Raw genomic sequence first — 24691 nt, 5'->3', positions numbered from 1 at the left:
CACAAGTCGATGATACACGCAGCATTTCAGGTCCAAATCCATCATTAGATTTTTTATTTTTTGCAGGGCTGTATGAGCAGCAGTAGTAGTAGATGATTTTTTTTCCCCATTCTTACAGTGACTAGATATTTTCTTTTTTTCCCGAACGGTTGCTTGTTTGACATGCCGTCTGGGTTATTACCTGGGCAACAAGAAGCCAACAAGGCCTTCAGAACCGCAAAAGCAGCCATGTGTTGACTCTAGAAGTCTTGGAACTCTACGAGAGGAGAGGCCTTGTGACGTTAACGTTTGCAGGTTCCTGCTTGATGCCTCAATCAGCGTCGCTTTCATGCCCATCTTTGAGCCGCTCGCTTTCATGCCCATCTTTGGAGCCGGCCGGAGCTGGTGCTGCACGGCGGCGGATGCTCTTCGTGGACACCAGTGCTACCTCGGCACTGCACGGCCTGCAGCCAGGGATCACGCAGTGCGGCAGTTCTTTTCACTTGGGTCGAAGGGACACCAGCTGCACTGTCAATTGAGACGGGGGGAGTTAAGACGACCAGTTCGGAATGGCACGACTCGGCAAATGTTGCGGTAATTGATTCCCTGCAATAGTTGCTACAAACTTCATCCAAGACTAATAATTCTGAAGCTTTGCTTGTGAAGAGTTCTATCTGCAGAACGAGTTTCACAAGAACTACTCGACCCACCCCTTGTTTCTAAGCCAAGCGGCCATGATGGACTGAACGACTGCGGCGACATATCACCGAATACAGATTAACAGAGAAGATTCTGAATGACAACCGATGCACAAAAAGAGAACCGAGACCCACATTCCATACAGTAACCTAGCGGAACAAATCAAAAGCTACGATAGGCTGCAGTAGCTACTACCCATCAAGTTCCATCCTGGCTTCCAAAGGTGTACAAGAAGCCATTGGCTGGTAAAACTGACTGGGGCTGTGCATTTCATGGTGGACCAAAGGAGTAACGGCTGGACACAGGCACACTAGGGCCCCTAACCCTTGCAACAACAGGCCTCTGAAGACTTTCGCCGTAGTAAAGACTAGAGGAGTTCTGATAGGGTGACACGTAGGACGGTCCTGGCTGGAGGTCCATGGCACGCGTAGAAAGTTTGTAAGAACGGTACAGCTCATCCACACGTTCGGAGCGTGCAGCAAGCTCCCCTGGCAGTGCTCCATAATCTCTTGCGAGAAGTGGGTCCCTAACAGTTGCCTTAGCAGCAGTTCTGGAAGCAACAGTGAAGTTCAGGAATTCAATGTTTATCATGTACAAAACAGTAAAGAAAATACAGGTTCTGACTTGTGAGTAAAAGGAACTTCCCATAAAACATTGAATTAAATTCAAACAAAATGTCACCTATAGGCTACCACCAAAACTTACAAAATAAAACCAATATAACAGCAAAAAAAAAACACTATAGCATGCCACTGATAAACAATAAGGTGAACAGTATACAAAAGATGAAACATAAAACACGCTTAGTTCATCAATAATCATGCATTTAAATATTCACACTAACAAAACTACCTATGTGCAACGTTTTTCAGGTTCCATTCCTCATAAAAAATTCTTTTGCATAGCAAACTGCCAGTGATCATGAAATTATGCTTCCTGTACGATACAAATTTTGGATTGTCGCAATAGTTGCAGGATCACTACCTTTTGAAGGATCACTTAATAGTGCAAAACTATAAACATCACAGAAGTTCCCATACTTATTTACCAAGCGAAACCTTTTAAGCATATTTTCAATCGAGATTTTAAAATGCACACCATATCCAAGGCTATCTTTCATAAAACATAGGTTTTTTGGTGATCTTACCCCTACTTTGAAGTGCAATTGTGTTTTTACTCTCATTTTTTTAACTTTGTGATTTTGCCCTCAACTATTTATGAGTCAATGTGATTTTGCCCTTGGTCTTTGCGTATTTGCCATTGTTTTGACCGTTGACTAGGGGTAAAATCGCATTGACTTGTGAATAGTGAAGGGCAAAATCACAAAGTTGAAAAAACGAGGGCAAAATCACAATTACACTTCAAAGTAGGGGTAAGAACACAAATGTTAAGAATCAAGCTGAACTAACAAGCAGCCAACACATCAATTGAATCAGTTGCCACACTGCAAAGTTTGGCAAGCTTTTAGCCGCAGCATATAAGCTTCTTGAAAGTGAACCTAAGACAAATCTGTCAATCTCCATGGGGTGACACTCCAAGTCTATGAAACAACTATTTTAGATATACCTATTGCAATATGCAAACACTAGAGAGGGGAAACTGTTAGAGCTAGGCATAATAATGCTTCAAATTGTCAGTTCATGATCTTCTATACTCTGCAACCTGCTCTTCGGTCAATTTCTGCCATTCCCAAATCCTCATCACCCCATTCTACTTTCCTTCCATACTTGCAAGGGCAGATCTTCAGGAAATAATGCATGCCCAATATATCCAACAGAGAGCCATTGCCACACACACTAGTGGTGCGCCAAGCACCACAACCACCCTGGCAGACGCCACCAGTGCATACAGCCACCAATATCCCCTAGTGTTCATAACAGTTGAAGTTGAGAAACCACAAATTAAAGTACCAGTTTTACTAGTTGGAGGTTGATATCCCTTGATGAAAGTTGAAACCTACGGTTAAATATTCAAACTTTACTCTTAATGTTTAAAATCTTCAACTTGAATGTAAAATTTATTGTTCAAAGTCCTTCGTTCCAATTTAAGAGTTCAAATCTTGAACTGAAAATTTTCAAATCTTTCTCTCGAAAACCGAAAATCTTGAAAGTCCCAATTCTCAATCTGGAAGTCCAAAACATCTAACTGGAAAAGGATATCAAGTGTGGAGATGACATCAATGAGAATGAACGTGCTGCCCCTTGAAACAATTGTAACATGCAACAGTGTAACCCCCAACAAATCTATAAAAGCTTCAAAACGGCCTTCGAGCTCAGAAATAAGGAGCATAACATGGCAAAGGCGATAGAAATGAGCTTTCAAGGCATTTGGAAAAGGCTAAGATTTACAAAACTGGCCCCAGCACCCAAATTAAGAAATGCAAAAGATATCAGTTAGAAGACTCACCTTTCATGCAGAATATCCATGTGAGGTTGATGGTTTAAAGAACTAGTAGACACTTGGTGATAGTACTTTGGAGGAACATGTTGAGGCTCTTGCATATGATAAGGATCTAGCACCAAAATACACCTAGGCTCATCAAGAAGTGGAGGATGTAATGAATGTGTGATCTTGTAATGATCCTCGAGAGGATATGAACGGGCATGAATAGGTATGCCTCTTTCTTCAACATGTTCTGGTAATCGTATTTCTTCATAGTCATATGATTCTCGCCTATCTTCAACAAGAAGTGGCCGGCGTGTTTCTTCAATATGTTGTGGAGCTGGTTGAGAACGGCCAATGGGCTGAAATATCTCCAATAGCCTATGAACCTACAAGATAATGACATCACTTCAAAGGATGAAATAAACCTCACAACATTTTTACATATACAACTTTGCAATACAGAAGGTTCCCATGACTCACTTGTTTAGGGCTGAGCTCTTGGGTGAATCTGCCTTTTGAATTGTAGTTTTCCTTAATGGCGTGCTTAAAACTACTCTCCGGAACAGGAAGACAATCTATGTCAACGCTAAACTTAACCTGCATCAAGTATACAAATTAGTTAAGCAATAAAAATGTCACCATTCAAACATAATCCACTTTGTTTTGCCATCCATCTCACAGTCAAATTTCTAATTTGATGACTGGAAAAACAAAATGTGCATGATATTTTGCAGCCATTAAGTTTGGACAAAAGCAATTCATCAAGAAAATACCAACATTATGGTCCCTGCATTTTTACTGGTTCATGTGAATTAAAGTCTGGTCATTAGTTAGAGATGAGGATGGTAGATATACACAAGAGAAAAAATAGGCCAGTGAAAGCTAGAGGAAAGGATACAAGTGTATTAAGTATTGTCTCTTGAATGTCTTGATCATGAACTCTATAGTAGTGAGTAGTGACCCAACCAAGAAACTCCTGTGTCCTATGGATGACCACAATCATAACTATAGCACATTATCTCTTTACCATTTTATCACCTCGGTTCGACAAATTTTTTAGCCTGCAAGTATATACTACTGAGCTCAACTGCAAAACTAAATTTACACTACAAGCAAAGGAAACATTAAGACACAAGAATCACCTGCGCGGGGAATTTCCCCTCGAATGCGTGTCGCACAAGATCCAAACCTCCACTTGTATCCGCCTTGTAGACCCCGTACATCAGCTTGAGGTCAAAATCATACAAGAACAGCTTCGCCCCTGGCCGGATCCTTTCCACCACATCCATCTTCCCCCTGGGCAGGCCAAACACGCCGCTCCGGTAGCACTCCGGTTTCGTCCTCGCGTTGCACATGAATATAAACCCCCTCTCATCACCATCCTCCTCTTCCTCCCCCGCCGTCCTCCTCCTCTTCTCTTCCCTCCTCACGCTATCCTCATCCCTACTGCTCGTCTTCCTGTCTTGCCCCTTCACCTTCTCCTCCTCCCTCCCCCTCATCGGCTCCTTCCCACTCGCCTTCCTGTCCTCCTTTCTGCTCAGAGCGACCCCACCATTGCCAGCCGCTGCGGCGGACGCCGGGCTCGCCTCGACCCGCTTCGGTGCCGAAGCAGACGCCTCGGCGGTGCCCGCGGATTCAGCGGCGGCCGCCTTCAGCTTCTCCGAATCGCTTTTCACCGCCTTCTTCTCGGCCGACCCCGGGGCGTCGGCCTTGGGCGCCGGCGCCGCGGAGGCGTCCCCCTTGCGCCTGAGCTTCCTCACCATGGCTAATCGGGACGACTCCCACAAATCACCAGAGCGAATCGGATCACCACGGATTGGTCGCACTGAGACCGCTAGAAATCAAGCTAGATCCATGTGGGCTTCCTCTGGTACGATCTAATCGAATCGCAGGCGATGGATTTGTTTTTCCACGAAAGCTTGGCTGAGGGGGATAAACCCTGGATGAGGATTCGAGACAAGTGAGGAGACCGCACGAACATGCGAAGCGAGGGAGACGACGGGTAAGGGGGTGTTTGGATACGAGGTGCTAAACTTTAACAGTGTCACATCGGATGTTCGGATGCTAATTAGGAGAACTAAACATGAGCTAATTATAAAACTAATTGCAGAACCCTGTGCTAATTCGCGTGACGAATCTATTAAGCCTAATTAATCCATCATTAGCAAATGGTTACTGTAGCACCACATTGTCAAATCATGGACTAATTAGGCTTAATAGATTCGTCTCACGAATTACACTCCATCTGTGCAATTAGTTTTGTAATTAGTCTATGTTTAATACTCCTAATTAGCATCCAAACATTCGATGTGACGGGTGTTAAACTTTAACACCATGGAGCCAAACAGGCCCTAAATATGACGGCGCGCGTGGTGGTTTGTCAGCGCTCAGCGGGGACGGAGGCTGCGTTACCGATTGGGTGACGATCCAATTCTTTCCCGAGGCCTTTTCAGTTTACCCCTCTATACGGGGTGGTGACACAGTCGAGGAAGATGAAAGAGGCAATACTAGAATTGAAAGGCTGTTTTTTTTTACAGGATCCTCTGTACCTCTCTGCCCCACACGTCAGCACACAGCTGCAGTGCAGAGGAGTCCCGTCCTTTTTTTTTCGAAAGGGAAGTGAAAGGCTACCACTAGGGTCAAGAGGCTCAATGCAATGCACACTTGTATCAAAGAATAGCGTAAAAGTATGTCTTTAACATTATGTTAAATTAGCAGTAGGTTTTCGGAATTAACTCAGGCTAAAATATGTCTTCAACATTATGGCGAAGCTTTGCACATCTTTTTACTCAGTTGAGCACGCGTCAACAACTGGGTTGTGTAAGTCGGCACCACGCGTGCGACCGATGATGCGATCGCGGCGCCCTGCAGGTGCTCGAGCTCGCAGAACGCTCAATTAAGGCCCTCGTCGGCAACCGACCGACGCATACCGTGGCGACCTCGACCACGGGTGACGGCATCACTACAGCTGCGAAATTTTTGACTGCCGCCTCGTGCTTTGACACCTTCTTGGATGCTGGTGAACAGGCAAGATGGTCGGTAGCGCCACCGCTATCCCGCCACGAATAACGTGGCGTGGCACACCACCATCCGGCGAGCAGCTCTGGGCTCGTTTGGCAGCCTGCATCCCCTTTGGACCATGCTCAAATGATGCAGATAGTCATGATTGATAGGCTAGACGGGATCATGGACCATACGTCCGTCACGTGCAATAGATGCTTCCCAATCTGCATCGCATGTAACGCGAAAATCGGTGTTCCACGCACGCAGGCGCGTGCGGCCCAAGCGGTTACGGTGACCTCCTGTGCTTCCTTTTCCTACACCACCTGCGCACGGTGGCGGCGACGTAGTCTTCAACATGCGCACGGCCTCCAAACCAGCACCCCAAGCTGAGAGCATGCCGCTCGCCCACCTATACCACGGTCGCCGCCACCCCCTCCTCGCCGCTCGGCAAGGAGGGCTTCCATGTGACGCCCTGCTCCTAGATCCAGTAGAAGCGGCGGTGCTGATGGTCCTTCCCGAGGCATCCCAGCCCGTGGGCGAGATGGATGCCTCGACGGTGGAGGCAGAGCGGCAGCCGGGGACGGCGGCGGTGAATGGGTCGCTCAGAAGTTTTGTCGCTACGGGCGCGTTTGGGTTGGGCGCCCCTGTCCTCCTCCTCCTCATCAATGGGGGCTCTCTCGCGCTCACGGCAGCTATGGCCGTCGTGTTCTCCGTCTCCCTCGTCAGCTTCTCACATTCCCGCGCCCACCACTCCCACACCTTCGACGACGCCGAGTCCTCTTCGTCCCAGGTCGAGCCTGAATATGTGCTGCTTTGATTCGGCTTCAATTGACGATGTAACGCGCGAGTGGCACTGCGGACGCGGGGAGTGCTACGAGCGGCCGGCAGAAAACAAGTATTCTTCATACCCATCAAAGTACGAGCACTTACACCATGGATTTCCTTGTTGAGTTGTTCCTGCTTGAGCATCCAGACCGGACTATGAGCCAAGCTTGCGCTAATTCATACACCAAAACTCTGAAGAAATTTCATGGCAAGCCAGCGGGTGGCGGGAAACCTGCTCTGGTGAAATTTCACGTGGATTGACAACCTGCTTAGCGCCAGCGGGTGGCGGGCGAGCGAGCAGAGGCGACACGAGCGGCCGGCGGGGCAGCGAGTGCGGCGAGCTGTTGCAGGCGAGTGGTGGCAAGGTGTTGACGCAAAAATCAGTAGGCGACAAGGCTTGGGAGATCTGCTATACTCCGGTGCAGATCCTGTAGATCGGTGCGCATAGTGTGCATAGGCGTACCAGCCAGTTTGACTATTCAACTGACAAAAAGAAGATGATCCTCTTGAAGTCCGAGGCAACCGGCCGATCAAGCCGATGTGATCTTGGCACCAGCAGTAATAATGATGTAGCAAAATAAAGCATGATGAATAAATATATCGGCTATGAAGCCGATTCCAGTACCTTGATGAGTGTTAATGGTTCATCGGCTATCCAGCCGATTCAACATAATTTAGCAATAACCATTGGCTAGTAAGCTGATAGGAAATGGAGCGCCGTCGAGTTCTTGCTCCACCATAGCTAGAGCCACAAACCGATGAGATCTAAACTAACGTCACCACCAATATTTTTAGGTGAAACCACAGCGATGCGTCCGGTAGTTGTAGCCTAGAAACACTCAGCAGAGCGTCAATCTAAACCTCGCGAGCCGATGAATCTAATCACAATGGAACTTGATTCCAACAGTACTCGAAGGGTAGCCAAGATTAAGATGCAACAGGCTATTAAGCAATCTATCGTCTATGATGAACTGATCTAAAGCTAATTAAAGCAAACTGAATGGTAAGACGATAGAACAGATAAATATCAGCCGATGCAAGCTTAATCAAAGCATGATAACTGGTGAATACCGTAGATCGAGACAGAAGCGATGCGCCGTAAGTCGAAGATCCAAGATACTCGATAACTGGTAGATGAAACTAGACGAAACCATAGTGATGCATCCGGTAGTTAAAGTCTAGAACATCTAGTGACGGAACTTGCAACTCGCCGGAGATCGAGGTCGATGCAGCCCAGCTTGAAGGAACTCGTCGAGAAGCTATATTACTCCTATTTCTAGGGCAATGGCGTGAAGTCGAAAAGTAGATGCGTAAAGATAAATATGTTTGTTTATTGATCGTTGTCAATGAGCCATGACCCTTTATATTTATATTTATAGGTGCGGTGGACTTTTTGTACCTATATTTATAGGTGCAGTGGACTTTTCGTACAAAGCAAGACTCTAGGCTTAAACCGAACATGACTAACTTAATTCGGTTACCATAATTAACATCCCATATCCTACCTCCTAGCCATACGTATAATAACAAATTATCACGTACAAGACCCAAAGGAAATAATATGATATTCTAGCCACTTTGCTAATCACTCTAGATAATGGGAATCTTACGTGATTTGCTCTATATACCATTGCTTCCTTCGTGTAGACGTCACGGATTCCTCCTGGCCGGAACACGTTGGACTTCCTTGTACGCACGCCTCACATCAGAACCGGACAGACAGGATCATGCTGTACTTCCTTCGCCCTTCGCCATGCAGTGTGAATCCATTATTTTCCTTATTCTGAAATTTATTGGAAAATCATCCAAAATCTGGTGTCAACACAAGGCAAGTCCACCGTAAGGTAAGTCCACCAATTTGCACAGGCTAACAAATATAATCTCAAATGAGCCAGGACCACCAGATGCAAATTTGTCAAACGTAATCTCTACACCTCACGAGCCTAGTTGGGCTAGCTCGAGCCTGGCTCATGGGTCTGGCAGACCAGGCTCGCCGAGGAGCCGCGTGCCCATGACCCTGCCCATGTCCGGGGTGGACGGTATTCCGTCCACCCCTGGGGTCCCTCCGAGCCATCCGATCGAACGCCGCATTGAACTCGTTCGCTTTCTCGATCGGGAGCCTCAAGTCGGGTGGTTTGAGGCCCAGATCGGGTGGAACGTGCGAGCACGGCGCAGCGGCCGGCGGAGCTCGACGGTGACGACTGCTCTGCATGAGGACGCTGACAGTATCGCGGCTGCTTCCTTCGAGAGCGGCCAGCTCTCACTCTGGTCACGCTATGGAACGGCCTACAGCTGCAGTCTGCAGATACTCGTGCCGGTGGGGCGTGAACGCGGTCGTAAGCGACGCGCGCGCCAGCGCCTGCCAGTCTAGTGCTCCGTCGGCAGTGTCTGCGAACGTACCCTGGGAACACGACGTTGACGGCCTCGTGCCGGAGAAGGACGCCGCCTGTGCCCACGATCGGCGTCCCCAGGACGTACGGCCTCAACGGCTGCGACATCGACGGCGTTGGGAACGCCCGGGCAGGCCATCTGAGGCGGCTGCCGGCGTGCCCCTAATTAACCTCCATTAGATATGCACAGAGTCGAGACGGAACCGTTCCATGCCGGGTCCGATGCAAGTCTAACTCAAGTAGAACCGTGGCGTGGCACCATGTTCCCGAGACGCACCAGGCACCACCATCCGGCGAGCAGCTCCGGGAACATGGTGGCGCTCTGGCGAGCCGCGTGCCCACGGGGCCTGCCCATGTCCGGGGTGGACGGATTCCATGAGACTATGAGAGCCATCCGACCGAACGCCTGTGAAAGAGCACCCGTGTTGAACGAATTTTCATTTTCTCATCCTATCAGAATGGGCAAGCACAACCTAGTTAATTAGAAAAACGGGGTCAAATCATAATAAGTAGGTTACGGCATCTACAGGCAAAATGCTGTCTAGCAACAAGGCTGCAACTTCCGCTTAGTTGCAGAAGAAAACCCGAGAGCTACATAAATACAATCAGAGCATACTCGTGCTGGCCACATGCTTGGCTCAGCAGGCAAACAACAAATATCAAGCGGGTCATCAGCACTGAAGATGTTCAGACGCGGAGCTACGTCTGAACTTTGATGTGGCTCCGTCAGTCTTTCAGAGGCCAAAGTTGCAGAGCGTCAGGAACTCCATCTCGGTGTCGACGTACTTGGTCCAGAGATGCTTGTACTGGTTGAACGCGACGTCCAGCCATGGCTTCATGTTCCCGTTGAAGTGTATCACGGCAGCTCCGCTGATGTCCTCGGGTCTGATGTGCGGGTTGTAGCCGAGCCCCATCACGTGCCATGACTTGTCCAGCGGCTTCGTTTTGCCGTAGAATGTCATGAGCCCGACCGGCAGGACAGACGCCGGATCCCAGAGCGTCCCGTTCTCATTCTGCCAACCAAAATAACGCGAACGGAAAGCAAATTGAGCCCAGGAATTGTTTTGGTTCATCGGCTGTGCCCTGCCAATTGGCAATTGCCAAAGATCAAGGCAAACATTACCATTTCCATGAAGCGGTGGAACCGGTCGGTGCATTGCTCCCGGCGCCAGGCCTGGAGGTCGAAGACGTTGACGCCGTAGGACCAGGCGCACGCGCGGGGGCTGAAGCTCCCCTGCACGACGGGGTCCGAGAAGTTGAGGTACTTGCCGTAGCGCCGGAACCCTCCGAAGCACGTGTGCAGCGCGGCGTTCACGGCGGCGCCCGTGTCGACGCGCCACAGCCCCGCCAGGTCCCTCTGCACCACCACGTCGTCCTCCAGGAGCACCACCCTCCGCAGCGCCGGGAACATCTCCGGGAGGTAGAACCGGAGGTAGTCCAGCAGCGCCACGTCCCTGTTCCCGTCCTCGATCTGCCTGAGCACCGGCGAGTAGGTCGCGTTGAGGAACGGGAAGTCGGAGGCGGAAAGGAGCTCCACGTGCGCGCCGAGCGGCGGCGGGCGGCGTGCGAACCAGACGCGGAACGCCGGGAGGTACATGGGCGCGGTGACCACGTGGAAGACGTGGCGCGAGGGCTCGGCGGCCGCGCGCGCCGCGGAGGCCACCACGACGGAGACGGCGAGCACGTTGTCGGAGAAGACGGCGTAGTGGTAGAGCGACGGGTCGGCGAGCTCCGGCGGTGGGGCGGGCGGGTCGTCGGGGATGGCGGAGGCGTTGGCGATGCGGGCCTCGAGGAGGCGCATGGCGAGGCAGTGGAGCGACTTGGGCGTGGACCACGCGGCGATGCGGGCGTTGAGGATGCCCGCGCGGCGGGCGCGGAGCAGCTGCTGCCCCACGGCGAAGACCGTGTCGGAGAGCTTCTGGATCTTGGACTGCGTGTCGAACGCCTCCTTGGCGCCGCCGGCGAGGGAGCGCGCGCGCTTGACCTGGGCCTTGGCCTCCTTCTCCAGGGCCCCCACGGTGGAGACGGAGAGGCGGGAGGCGAGGGCGGAGAGGCGCGAGGAGATGGCGAGGAACGCATCCGTCTGGGAGGCCGAGAGCGCGCTGAGGTGGCGCGCGTGGGCCGTGTACGCCGCCAGGACGGCCGCGTGGTCCTCGGCGTGGCGTTGGACGACGGCCAGGCGCGAGGCCGGGGAGTTCGCGGCGGCGGAGCTGGTGGCGGTGGCGGACAGGAGGAACGAGACAGAGGCGAGTAGGATCAGCGTGATCACGGCCGCGAGCACCGCGCGACGCCGTGCGGGTGCCTTGCCGCCGGCCATGGCGCGGGCGCGTAGCGTAGGTCGGGCGAGTCCGATCGAGGGCCGGGGCGAGGAAATGGCGCGCAGTGCTTTCCAACACCAGGTGGGTTTGGTTTGGACCTTTTTAGAAGGCTCGGTTGTGTTTTCGTGGGTCCGCTTGTCAGCGACTCGAAGCCAGTTATAGTTGGGTCTTGAACGGTTTGACGTGAGAGGGGAGACAATGTCGCTGACAGGGGGGGCATTTGATTTAGTGGCGCCGTCACCGATCGTGAGTGGACTTTTGGAGTGGATTTTGTCCGGCATGTCTGGTTGGCCTGCACTTGGTGAAGCACTAGTGATCGAGTTGGGTGCTCTAGTGCAGTAGTGATGCTAACACTGTCCGGGCCGACTGTCAGCTTGTTGCATGGCTCAGCATTAACCACTGCGTGTTAAAAGTATTCTCGGATTAATAAAAGGATTAACGGAATAGTGGTTCTGGTTTGGTCGGATTCTCGGATGTTTACTTGATTGGGTAGGAGGGGCGTGCGTAAGGATTGCCTAACAAATTAAATACCATGGTAACCGGAGTCGCATCACGCTGTTCATGGCTTATATCTAAGATCCTTCTTCATAGACCCCAGGCTAGTGGGGCTCATCTTCCCTTCTCTCTTTTCCATTTTTTTTCTCCTCTTCATATATGGTTAAAACTTGTAGTAGGGCTTTGGAGGGCTCTACGAGCCACAGCCCCAATGTTGGATTCGCCCCTCGAACTACGATGAGATCTAACGTCATTATAGGTCAGAAAGTTCACGGTGTTATATGCAGTGATCTGAGATCATGTGTAGGTGAATATAAATACAAGCTGTATGGATTGTACGACACGTAATTAATTTAGGAAAGAAAATAAACTAGAATAACGTGTGATGTAATTAATTAATTAATAGCTGGCCGAAAAATACCATTACCACTTGTATCTCTAGCGGCACTAGACCACTGGCTTGCGGACTTGCGGTAGCCGTGTATAGGCGCCTCGGCGGTGGCTAAGAAAATTAAGGTCGGGATTTAGCTACTTAAACACAAGAACTGGACCAATGTCTATTTTGCTCCCAAATAAACCATACGAGCTTGATCTTTTATTATTCCACTCAACTCAATACCACGTGCATTTTTACACTATTTTTCTACTCGTTTTTGATGATCGATGACGCGGGATCACTTTACTTATGATGAAACATGACCCATCAGGTCATGGTCTTTGCGGACACTGGGGGTCGCAGGGCGCGCATTTGGCCTTGCACTCCTCCTCCGTCTTGTAACACACTTGCTGCGCTTGTTGGCAGCAGTGGCACGGAGGGATTACGTGATACTTAGTATCGGTCGTATTAGTGCCAAAATTACCCCGTTCCGGGCATGGAATGGTGACGCAAAATACCAGGTGGACCTTGTTCTTCATCAATTGACGACGTGGAGTTGCTTGATGCAGCATTTGCATTTCTGGCATCACGAAGATGTGTACGGCCTGATAGAAAAATGTTAATTGATTTGAGAGTGTACTGCGCGTGTAAAAAGCGTTGGAAAAAGGAGGAGACTCGTAAGGACTTGTGAAATGTGTGATGCTTACAGTGTGCTGGCGATGCGACGCTTCCAAACACCACGAGCAACAGGATGGTCAGGAGGCCGCCACCACGCTTCATGCTGGAACTGTCTCTTGGTTTGCTTGGTCGACTCTGCTATGTACTTTCTGGGGTTGGACGTGTCAGCAACGACCATTAGTTCACCTGGAGTCCATTCATATAGAGAGCGTAAACCCCAATTAAGTGCCCGTAACCGTTAATGTTAATAACCGGGAGAGGAGATGAAAGGTGTTAATGACGTTTTTAAGTGACGCCATTAATTTGGTACGTAGGAGTAACATTTTAGGTGAACATATGGTGAGGATAATACGATTTAAAGAAGAATTGAGAATAGGCAACTTACTATAGTTACAGCTATGGGCTTGGCCCATGGGGAATTTCTCCATGATTCTACTGCGCGGTTATGGGCTTTGCCCGAAACTAATCTTTCATGGAAGGGGGTCCAATTGCCGGTTGAAGCAGAGTTCTAAGCAAATCGGCAGCGGGGGAGTTCAGAGCGGCGCCGCCAACTGCCCTTCTATGATTCTATCATCATCTCATATAGGCATCCGCCGCTTAGGACTCTGTTTGCGCCGTCGAGATCGCGTTTCGACACCAGCGATTTAGCGAGGCGCTGCGGCGGTCGGCTTGCCGGCGATGACCGGTGCTAAGTGCTAATTAACCTCAACCGTTGGACAGGCCCGTACCAAAGATTTTTGAGGCCCCGGTGCGAAATATAAAATGAAATTATATTTTAAAAAATACAAATAAACTTAAATATATTTAGATTCCATTGTATAACTATGTCGGTTGCTGACGTATGAAAAGAGATTAACCAATAGCAGATAGGAGTAACGGACTAATTAAGTATTGTTTTCCTAGGTTTATTTGCAATCAAGTGTGTTACTAATTGCTGATTAGGAGGCCCCTTGCGCCAAGCAATCGACGGCCCTGCCGTTGGAGCATGATACCGAGTCGGCGGCCTGGGCATGCGCGCCACCCGTCCGGCGAAATGCCCCACATAAAACCTCCTCTCGCAACGGCGAAGGCTCGGGCTCGCCACCGCGGTGCTGCATCGCGCGCGCGAACCGGGGCGCCGGACGGCGGAAGCTAAGCCCAACCGTCCCCGTACGTAGTCCAACCCGATTCAGAGTCCAGGCCCTGCTTGCTACGGCACACATGGTCCTCGCAGTTAGGTTGCAAGTAAGCTTCCTTGAGTTGTTACTACCATACAAGAGTTTGATTCGTAATAGTCGTCCATCTTTGAATTACGTGCACTGATAATTCCCCATTTTTGAAAACAAGGATACTGAAGAGAACTGGTGGGGTCAGAGGATCTACTTCACTGGACGCAATTTGAGATTTTTGAGTGCATGGAGCTATGAACAAAACTGAAGCTAAGTTAGACTTGCAGTCTTACAGAGTTGCACATGAAGTGCGAAGGTTGCAACTGCCCCTACATTGCACAAAAGGTACTAAGTCATGAATAAAACATCCTAATGACTCTGCTAGCTTCACTGTTAGCAGAACGAAATTCTAATACTTCTCCATGCTAACACTAACAGCAAGACTAGCAGATGGAGGTAGAAGCTCCAAAGGGTGAATTAGGCACTACACTGCTGCACTGTAAAACCAAGCCCACATTAGTACAGACAGAGTACAAACTAAGTATAGCATTTGGTCGATTGGTAGTTTATTGAGACCTCAGTTGTGCAAGGGAGAGAATCCCAGGGCAGTGTCATCCTCCAGTCATCAGGCAGTGCTCCTTGCAGGTTGAATGGGAAGTTGATCGACCGTGGAGCGCTGTTGGCACTGTTGCCAATGTCAGGCAAATCAAGCGTGCATCTGTTGGCCATGATAATGCTGTTGTTGGGATGGTGTGGTTGGCCAAACTCGATGTTTGTGGGGATCCTGTCTAGGTTCTGGAGTGTATTGTGCGATGCATTGAGGACCATTGATGTGTTGTCCATCCCTGCTGGAAGATCAAGCGGAATTGCTGAAAGGACACTCATGGTCTGATGCTCTGCACCTGATGGGGGAAGCACAAGGGATGCAGCTGGCCTGCTGCTGCTGCTATCAATGATGCTCAAAGGGTTGCGGCTAGAGGAAACTATTGAAGGCATGTAACTGCTGCCATTGAACTTGATGGTGGAGGAGACGATGTTGGTCATTGTAGATGATGTGTTCTCTGAGCTGTGCTGACTTCTATGTGTAGCCTGCGAGGAAGGACGAATGTAGTTTTCATTTGTGCTGGATAATGGAGGAGATACCCATGAGTGTGAGAGGGCTCTCTGTGCTGTTAAATTGGTCTTTTTGAAAATCCTGCAGATCGCCCAGGAATCCTGCTTATGAAAAGGAAATTAAATTTGTTATTGGTTTTCAATTCAAGATAATTTATATCTTCTATTTCAACAATGTATACAGGGGAAGATACAAATAAACTGCAGCAATTGTGCTAAAATGTGCTATGTTTTAACCATTTAAATAATGCTATAAACACTAGGCCTTTTTCAGCTCTTACTGCAAGTTATCTCAGTGTAATCTCTGGAGACCTGTATTGTTCGGTGATGCTATGAATGGTTTATAGTGCATACCACAAAAGCTACACTTATACCTTTCTAGGGTCAAATAGTTCCGTGCTAACTTTTTCTCTATCAAATGTTGCAGCATGTAAGGTGCTTACATTTGGTGGAATGGTCTTCTCAAGTGGCTTCTTCGGTGGCAGTGACGGTTCAGTGAGTGAAGGCAGCCGAAATTCATGCATCATCCAGTCAGTTTTGACCCCTTTGGCTGCTCTACCTTTGTAGAAGACAAGAGATTTCTTCAAGCCTATGCACTTGCTTCCATCGGAAGAGTAGATTGGCCTATCAGTTCCAGTGGCCTTCCAGAAACCTGCTCCAGTTACCCTGTTCGGCCTTGTGCTGTTCCGGTACTTCCTATCCCTTGGACAGTAGAAATACCATTCCTTCTCTCCAGTACTCGCTAGTTCTTTATGGAAAAAGGAAGAAGATTCCATAAGTAACTGTATGTTAGATTCATGGTGTCTTTTCATTATACCATTTAGAACCAAAGATCTAGTTAAACTTAGTTTTCATCATTGAAACTTGGAGGTTCAACAGATAAGATGTGATAGGCATTCATGCATGCATAATATAAGGTGTGTACTGCCTGCATGCTCTTTAAACTTGGATAGCCTAATCTTGAATCAGTTATAAAGCACAGCATCATACAGCTGAAAGCATAAGCTCGGCAAGAACTTACAGGATCATAGCTCAGAGCTGTAATCATGTGATCACATAAAGCTTAAACATGCAGGCTAGACATAGTAAATACATCAGGAAAGTAATTTGTTGTTTGTTGGGTTTGTGCAAACCTTAGTATCCGTGTTAATGAGATTTAGTTGAATGCAAGAACCAGTTTTATTTTACCTCATAAACATGAACGTTCTACAGCATCTTCAAGTAGGTAAAACCTCAAATGATACAGACGAAGCAACATATGCATGTAGAAGTTTCTGAAGATATACTAAGATGCATAGTATAAGCAAGAGTGCAAGATAAACATGCATGACCCACGCTTCTCATAAGCGTCATGTAGCAAAACAGCCTTATCTTAAAACATTCTTTAATGATTTGTACAGAGAAACATAACGTAGTTAACAAGGAGAAAAGATGCATTGATGCTTACTTGGGAGATCCCATGGATCATACTTGTAGATATCCAACTGCCTGATGAGCTCAATTGGGAGAGACTTCTGCTGGATTTTTCTTTTAAGGTAGAACCTGACGAGCTCTTCATCTGTTGGATGAAACCTGAAGCCAGGTAACATAACTTCGTCTTGCTTCTCCATGTCATCACTTCTGATCTCATCCATATGTTTACCACAGTAAAACAAACCACTGGCTGGACGCTGTGTGTCTCAGGTGGTGCTCAGTGCTCACCTCCTTCTAGTTACAACTTACAAGAAGTTACCAGCTACAAACTCTAATATGGTTAAACTTCACTCGGTAGGCAGTTGCCAAAGATTTTTCTTTCTACTGATTGCTGGACTTTCTTCCACTTAATGAAAGGCCACCATATGACACTGACTTCTACAGACCTAACAAGGTGGCTTTCTAAGAACTGCTTGTGCTCTTGTCAACAAGGAGCTGAATTTGGAGCAAAGCTAGCACAAAAGCTCTGAGAGAATATGGCATGCAGATACTCAAAGAGAAAACGCAGATACTCAAAGAGAAAAGGGAAGCCAGACTTGCAGTCTTAGCTCTCTTGGTTTCTCACTTTGTAGGGTTTACCTTCCTACTAGTTGGCTAATCTTTTGCACCCTTGCGTGCACTAAAGAACAGTTACTTATAGCAGAACTTTTGAAACCCTACCTACTGTGACTCACGTAAGGTCTCATTAGACCTTTCATGATGAGCATCTCAATGAGATGTTCGACTTCTGCAGTAAGATTGGGATTAGCAATCTTTGGATTTAAAACTCACCTAATTAATAAACTAATTGAACACCAAGTACTTTGTCTCTAATTTATGTCTTGTTGCTTATAATTAGGCCAGCTTACAGAATAATCTAGCTCGTTAGACGGCTACCTTATTATTTAAAATTGTGTTCCCTGGAATTTTCTATCAGTGATAGATAAGAACAATTCCCAAGGCATTAAGAGACTTGCATATTCCAAGTACTTACAATATTATATTAGAACAGTAACTGTGCATATTCTTGGAGTCTAATTCCGTCTCACAATATATATATTTGCATTGGTATGTGCATATATACCTTTCATTCTCTCATGATCCCAAAATCATTTTTGGTCCACACGCTTCCCCTTCTTTCATATAGTTTTCTTCTTTCACCTTTATAATTAAATTTGGAGGAGAGGTTTCTGAACACAAACAAAAAGGATTTGAAAAAAGTTTCCAAGAAAAATGTACATGTCGTTTCCTCAGTTTTGAGTACCATATAGCGGTCTCTGATATTCTGTAGCATGTGGGCGCATGGCATAGTCTGTTCTTTTCCAAAGAAGGATTTTTTTTCTTTTTTATTTGAATAATATAGATTGTCGAATCAGATATGGGAAAAATAAATCAATCTATGAAACTGCTTGTAAAAAAGCTTATGCATGCCACCTAATTATGAATCCGGATAGAGCTATGAAAGTGCCGAACTGGCATTCTGCTCCCCTTGCCATCTAATCAAATGGAACTTAGCTAAGCTGAGGGAAGTGTGCTTTTCACATCCCACGGATAGAGCTAAAATCCGGAGTCATGTCTTGCAAAAGTTCTTTACCATTCATTGATGGAACAATGCCATTGTCTCTGGCTTTTGTAATGTTGTGATTAGTCAAACTCTTGTGAAATGTAACCTCAATCCTTCGATCATTATTTTACTGTGTAGATAGTGACATATTCGCTGCTGATAAGGTATTACGGCCAAAGGGGCTTTGTCAGGAACTTAAGATGATGCTCATCCCTAGATTATCAATTTCTATATCCCTGCTGTCGAATGTGCCGCCATTGCGGGGTTGCAAACATAACCTATTAACTACCTTTGTCGTTTAGAGATGATTTTTGCTCCATTTGGTTGTCGCTACTCTGAAATTTCTGGATTTGCCTGTCCTTGATGGACAACAACCTTTATGAACTGGGATGCACACCTTTCTTGACTATTGGCAGCCAATACATGCTTCCAACAAGGATTGCTTACTTGACAACCTTTATATGTTTTGGTTTAAGTATAATCTAGCCATTAAAGCTTTTGTTCTTCTGAAGAAACTGTTCGGTCATTGGATTAATTTCACAGCTTGATGTGTGCAGTGCACCATGGTGTCAGGGATGAGATGAAACAGGCTGACTGGGTTACCAAAAAATGTATGAGCAAAATCCAAGGTACCTCACTGATCACTAGGTCACCATCATAGTCACATGCCATCAATTCTTTAACCAAAACCTTCAGACTTGCCCATTCGTGCACACGGTGCTGCATTGGGCTCGTCAGCAGAACTTCCACAGACATTGATGCGAAAAACCTGCATGGATCCAAGTGCTACCTTCCCATTCCTCCCTTGCAACCAGGGCCTTGTTTAGTTGGGGAATTTGGGAGGTGCCAAATTACTGTTACAGCACTGTAGCACACTGTAGCGTTTCGTTTGTATTTGTGAATTATTGTCCAAATATTGACTAATTAGGCTCAAAAGATTCGTCTCGCAAAGTACAACAAAACTGTGCAATTAGTTTTTAATTTCATCTACATTTAGTACTCTATGCATGTACCGCAAGTTTGATGTGATGGGGAATCTTCTTTTTGCATAGTGTCAAAGTTGGGAGTTGGGAGTAACTAAACATGGCCCAGAAATAACAAAGCAAGGGCAAAAAAAAATATGGAACCCAAAATCCCATGGGCCATGTTTTCCAAACCCTGTCCTCCAAGCACCCAACAGTGTAAGAAGCTTATGATTAATGAAACCAGAGGTCACTAACAGGGGTTTATAGAGGGTTCTAGGGTCAAATCTCTGAGCACGTAGGCCAGTGGTCGGTTTGTGGTAACCGACGCAATTTTCTATTGAGAGTTTATACTTATTCTTGTACTACCAGTGTTTCTTTAATCATGGGCCCCATTGTCAGTAGTACTGCTACCAAAATCTTTCAGATTAATTTTTCTTGCTGATGCTCTTGTTCTGCAGACTTTCAGTCGCCTAAGTTGCACTTGCCAGTTAATCTCTTGACCTCAATGCTCGCACATTAACGGTGTCCGAAACCTGAAAGGCGGGAAATGGTGATGCCAGTTGGAGACACTGACGGGTGGGCCAAATGCAGCTGCCGTTTCTCCCTCACCTCGGAAGGTATGTTGTTTGTCTCTTGTTTGCTTGACCTCGATCGAGCTGTTGTGCCACACCACACGTACGTCCACACCACCCGCTCGTGCGGCCTCTGCTACGCCCCTACTCGATCGGGTGGGTCAAACCCTTCCGTTTCAAGTTTTCTTCTTCTCATGCGGCCTCGGCACGCGCGTCCCCTCCCCCCTGCGGTAATAAGTTTGTTAGCATCCAGGATCCCATGTTTCCAGGGTACAGACTCCCAATTTAATCCCCCTGCACTCTTTTCCGCGGCTAATCGATGTGCTCAAGCTGTGTTTGTGCGTGTACACACGCTGCCACCTGCATTGTGCGCCGAGCCTCGCACATCGGCATTGCGCCCGTGCACGTGTGGCATGGGACAGTGGCTCCTGGGGCCCAATAAACATGCTTGGCGTTTCAGCATCAGTTCAAACCTGCAACTAGTGTTTCAGGCGCGTGTTAGGCTTAAGCATCTGAACAGTTATAGTTTCCGTTGGCGATGACAAAAGCGAGAACAAAACCTTTTAGTCCCAAGCAGGGTAGGCTGTAGTTAAACATGTTTGCTGTAGATCAGAGTGCAGGCAACATTTCAGGCTTCCACATGCTTTCTATGCTGAATATTGTCAATTATAACCTTCGTTCACTGCACTTACTGAAAAGCTAGAGAGAGAAAATAAGTTTCAGGACAGATTGACTCTGCTGGATCATGGAAATCTTGGCATCTCAAGCTTCAAGATGCTCCTACAGTCCTACTCAACTAGTGCATCGAATTTTGTCGCTTGTTTCCGCGTCATCTTGACTGTACTCCAAGACTTATAGCCAGAATTAGTACATCTGTGAACGAAGCCACGCTACACTCACCGATTCCCAAACTGGGGAAAACCAAAGAGGGGCGATGAGTAGTCCGCACTCCACACTTGTTACCAAGAACAGCTCCATGGAAACACGGAGGCCGGGAACCGATTCGCGTCGGCTGGGAACGAGGCGAGCGAGGAAAAAGAATGCTGAGCACGGAACGACACAAAGATAGCGTGCCAGCCTCACCCTGTTTTCACCATGCGTGTACGATGCACTGGGAACGCTGACTGAGGCTTCATGCGTTGCTTGGGTGTAAAGCAAGTGCTCCTGATTGAAAGGTCGCGTTTCTACGAGCCACCCATGTAAGTGCATGACTTTTGCAGTACTTCTAGGTGTTGTACACTACTAGGGAAAGCTCCATCAATACCGGTTGGGAACTCCTTTTAGTACCGGTTGCGCAACCGGTATTGCTAGTTCGGTACTAAAGAGGGACCTTTAGTATCGGTTGAAATAACCAGTACTAAAGGATATTTAAAAATAAAAAAACGAAATCACCCTGCCCGAGCCCTCCCGCCGCCGCCCGCTGCACCATCCCGCCGCCCTTGGGCCCCTCGTCGGAGATGCGCCCCGCGCCCCGCCATCCCCTGCCGTGCGCCCCAGCTTCGCGCCGCCGCACCGGCTGGATTCGCCCTTGGATCATAGAGAGAGAAAGAGAGAGAGTGTGGGGGGGCTCACTGTCGCCACCGCATCCACATGCGTGGGCGGCCGCATCCCCGTGCGCTGCCGCCGCTCCTCATTGCCACGAGTGAGGGGTGAGCAAATGGGGGAGGGGAGGGGCAGCGATAGTGGGAGGTCCGGCGGGAGAGGGAGAGGGCGGAGAGGAGAGGGCCGGGCGGGTGAGAAGATAAGATGGAGAGGAGAGGGAGAGGGTGGAGGGACCGAGGGAGAGGGCCAGGTGAGAAGATAAGATGGGTGACCCCTTTCCAACCGGGTGGAGGCTCCACCCGGTACTAAAGACACCAACCGGTACTAATGTGCACCTTTTAGTATCGGTTGGTGCCCCTAACCGGTATTAAAGGAGGGTCACGGGGCGGTCCTAGAGAACTAGCCGTGTACTAATGCTCACATTAGTATCGGGTTCAATTCCAACCGGCACTAATACACTGGATGAAAGATCCATTCTTCGGTAGTGGTACGTTTTGCAAGGTTTCATGCAGTCAAATCTCCATATCACTCGGCTCCTCTCTTGGTCAGACTCAGACCTCTCTTACTCCTTCTCAGGCCCATTAAACCCAGTGCTATAGTAGTATTATTACTATTGCTCGGGGTTAAGCATGGTTCTTGGCAGAAAATTCAAAACATTTGTCCTACCGAAAATGCAAAACAGAGATGAGCCGTTCATTCTAAGGGACAACAAAAGGTTTAATGCTATTGCAGTACAATAGAAAGGTTTCTTGATGCAGACAACACCTTAGAAACAACGTACTTTGTTGGGTTGTACTTCTTTGTTTCATTTTAATTTTTAAATCATATTGAATTTCTTTGGGAAGACGATGTTTTTTTTGTTGGGCTCACAGAAGGAAGGCTTCTGCTGTGAAGACTAATGGGCCTTACCCAACCGCAGCCCACCAATGTTTGTGGGTTGCAATGAGCAGTCAAGCAAACACAATTTGCCAGCAGGAAGGCTGCAACAATATACTGCGCTGAGCAACTTTTTTTGATAAGTGGTGTTATTAGGAACAAGGGTGCCTACATTCTTGTCTGTATCTAAGAGCTTTTGGAGCCTAAAAAGCGGATGATGCAAGTAACAGGTACTTTATGTCCAACAAAAAAGGTGACATGATCATCTGAATCTAATCCCTTTATCGCATGACAAATTTGTCGCGGCAAGGACGATATGGATGCACTCCAGTTCCTTCAGCTCGCAGTAAGCTCTGATCAGTCCCATCCCAATCATGCGCGCGCACATATATCTTGGTTGGAGATAAAAGAACATCAAAGAACGACCACCCAAAACGCATGGCCATTCCAACTTCTAAAAAAAGGGCGCATGATAGATGCCACATCGAGCATCAAAAGCAGCTAATGGTGGGGTTGCATAATCGCATTGTTGCTAGCTTCGTTATTGTTCCAGATGGACGAGATGCAATTGCAGATGCAAAAAGCAATTTTTGCGCTGAGGAATCACGCAACTATGGATCTACCGGCACTTTGATGAATGCGCCAGGTGCCAGGTGGAGTAATCTGCTTGATGCGTCCACTAATTTTCATAAACAAAGGACCGGCCGCACGTGACAATCTGATACCCCGTCTCTTCTAGCGTCGTTCAAGGTGAATTTGAATCCTCTTGCTGTGCACCTGACCAGTCGTAAAGCGAATGAAACCGTGTGACGAGTGCGCCAGCGCCACTGTCCCCCTGCTTTTGAATCAATCTAGATTAGATTAGTAAAGTGATCCTCTGATATTTCCAAAAAAAAAGAGATTGCATTAGCAGACCCGTAAGATAAACCCGGATCCCAGCCACCACTGATCGTCCTCCAGCTCTGGCGCGGAGCAAAAGGCCTCGATTATTTTTGCGTTTGTGGCATCCCGTAAAGCGACGCCGGATACGTGCCAGCATAAACAAGCATTGTACCCGCACGGACAGGACACGGGAGCGGCCGAGCTGTGGCTGTGCATTGTAGATGCATCATGGATGGATGGATCTGCTGGTAGTGCACCAGTGCGCCAGTGATCGCGCACAGCCGCGTCGCCTTTCTCCAGAGATCCGTCAAAAAGCTGGTGACGGAAAAGATCCTGCCGCTACCGCGGCCGATCAAAAAAGGCGCCCTGGTGACCAGCAGACCAAGTGACCGATCAATCATACGGCGAGCGAGTCCAGCGCTCGTTACCTCGACCGGAAAAGCGGCGGCGGTGGTGCGGGCACGAGTTTAACCGCACGCGCCCCGCGATGGGGACGCGCACCTGAGGAGGGAACGGGAGAAGTCACGGGGGCGGCTGGCTCTAGTCGCTAGTGCGCGCGCGGCGTGGCGCTGCCTCGCCGTACCGGGGCTCGGGGGACTTCGCCCCGTCCGCGTACGAGACGCGGAGAGCTTGTCGCGACGTACGCTTCCGGCCTCGCCCGCGCGTGGAGGCCGGCCGCCCGGTCGCGGCCGTGTGTGTGATGGATTTGGATGGTTCACGTCGCCGCGTGGGTTTTCTTTCGGGGGCGTCGCGCGGTCGAGGTGACGGCGACCCCGGTGCACTAGCGGTGGGGACTGGGGGTGAGGCGTCTTTCGGCGTGCGTAGTGGCGAGGAGGGCCGGGTCGTCAGATGTCGGCGCCGGTGAGGTGCCGCCGGGTGGCCGGTCGATCGCCCGCGCGGATGGAACGGCCGGTTGAAAGCACATCGTTGCTGGTCAGGGTAAGCAGAGCACTTCACTTGGGCAACGGAAAAGCGTGCTTTTCCACGTCCCGGCCGGTCCTCGAGTCACTCGATACTGACCACGCGGGACGGTAGTTTTTCGCTGTCAGATCGACTTACGTGACATCTATCGACGAATAATTGACATGACTATGCTGCCCGTACGTGCACGCGGCGAGATTCAGGAGCCAATGCTGCTTGCTTTTGCTAGCCCCGGTGGCCATTGCATTGCAGTAAAGCGACGCCGGTCTTTCAGTCTCAGATCAGCACTGTGACTCGTGGTGCACATACGACTGCGTTACGAGATCAGGTCTAGGATGTTCAGGAACTGATGATGATCTGTGAGTGTGCGCTGGTCTCATCAGAGACCAGATCGACGACGAACCCACCAAATTGGAGCCGGAGTATGGCCGGATCAGAGTCTGACCGTCTGGTGTCTATCAGGATAGCGTCGTTAGCAGAGTGTTCCATGATCGACCTCTCCTTCGTG

At 48.6% G+C, this 24691-nt stretch overlaps 3 protein-coding genes across 7 annotated transcripts; all 3 read right to left on the bottom strand.

The window, feature by feature from the left end:
* Window positions 1-24: 24 nt before the first annotated feature.
* On the bottom strand, window positions 25-5063 carry LOC101781929. Of its 5 annotated transcripts, none has more exons than XM_004953806.3 (4): window positions 4206-5063; window positions 3544-3660; window positions 3085-3449; window positions 25-507 (listed from the first exon to the last, which is right to left on the bottom strand). In XM_004953806.3, exons 1-4 carry the CDS (start codon window positions 4824-4826, stop codon window positions 354-356), a joined length of 1257 nt encoding a protein of 418 aa, XP_004953863.1. In that variant the 5' UTR covers window positions 4827-5063; the 3' UTR covers window positions 25-353. The 5 variants fall into 5 exon arrangements, with proteins under 5 accessions (XP_004953863.1, XP_022681895.1, XP_004953862.1 ...); XM_022826160.1 differs by having other exon boundaries at window positions 25-502; XM_004953805.3 differs by lacking the exon at window positions 25-507 and adding an exon at window positions 550-1228.
* A 4671-nt stretch (window positions 5064-9734) lies between these two features.
* On the bottom strand, window positions 9735-11659 carry LOC101782870 (probable galacturonosyltransferase 9). The gene is made up of 2 exons (XM_004953808.4): window positions 10405-11659; window positions 9735-10294 (listed from the first exon to the last, which is right to left on the bottom strand). Exons 1-2 carry the CDS (start codon window positions 11596-11598, stop codon window positions 10016-10018), a joined length of 1473 nt encoding a protein of 490 aa, XP_004953865.1. The 5' UTR covers window positions 11599-11659; the 3' UTR covers window positions 9735-10015.
* Window positions 11660-14624: 2965 nt separating this feature from the next.
* Window positions 14625-17451, bottom strand: LOC101783273 (putative NAC domain-containing protein 94). The gene is made up of 3 exons (XM_022823702.1): window positions 16857-17451; window positions 15853-16157; window positions 14625-15511 (listed from the first exon to the last, which is right to left on the bottom strand). Exons 1-3 carry the CDS (start codon window positions 17041-17043, stop codon window positions 14834-14836), a joined length of 1170 nt encoding a protein of 389 aa, XP_022679437.1. The 5' UTR covers window positions 17044-17451; the 3' UTR covers window positions 14625-14833.
* Window positions 17452-24691: the final 7240 nt, after the last annotated feature.

The sequence above is a fragment of the Setaria italica genome, chromosome I (assembly GCF_000263155.2).
Source record: "Setaria italica strain Yugu1 chromosome I, Setaria_italica_v2.0, whole genome shotgun sequence".
NCBI lineage: Eukaryota > Viridiplantae > Streptophyta > Magnoliopsida > Poales > Poaceae > Setaria > Setaria italica.
The sequence above is the reverse complement of the archived record's forward strand: the minus strand, read 5'-3'. Positions and strand labels throughout refer to the sequence as shown.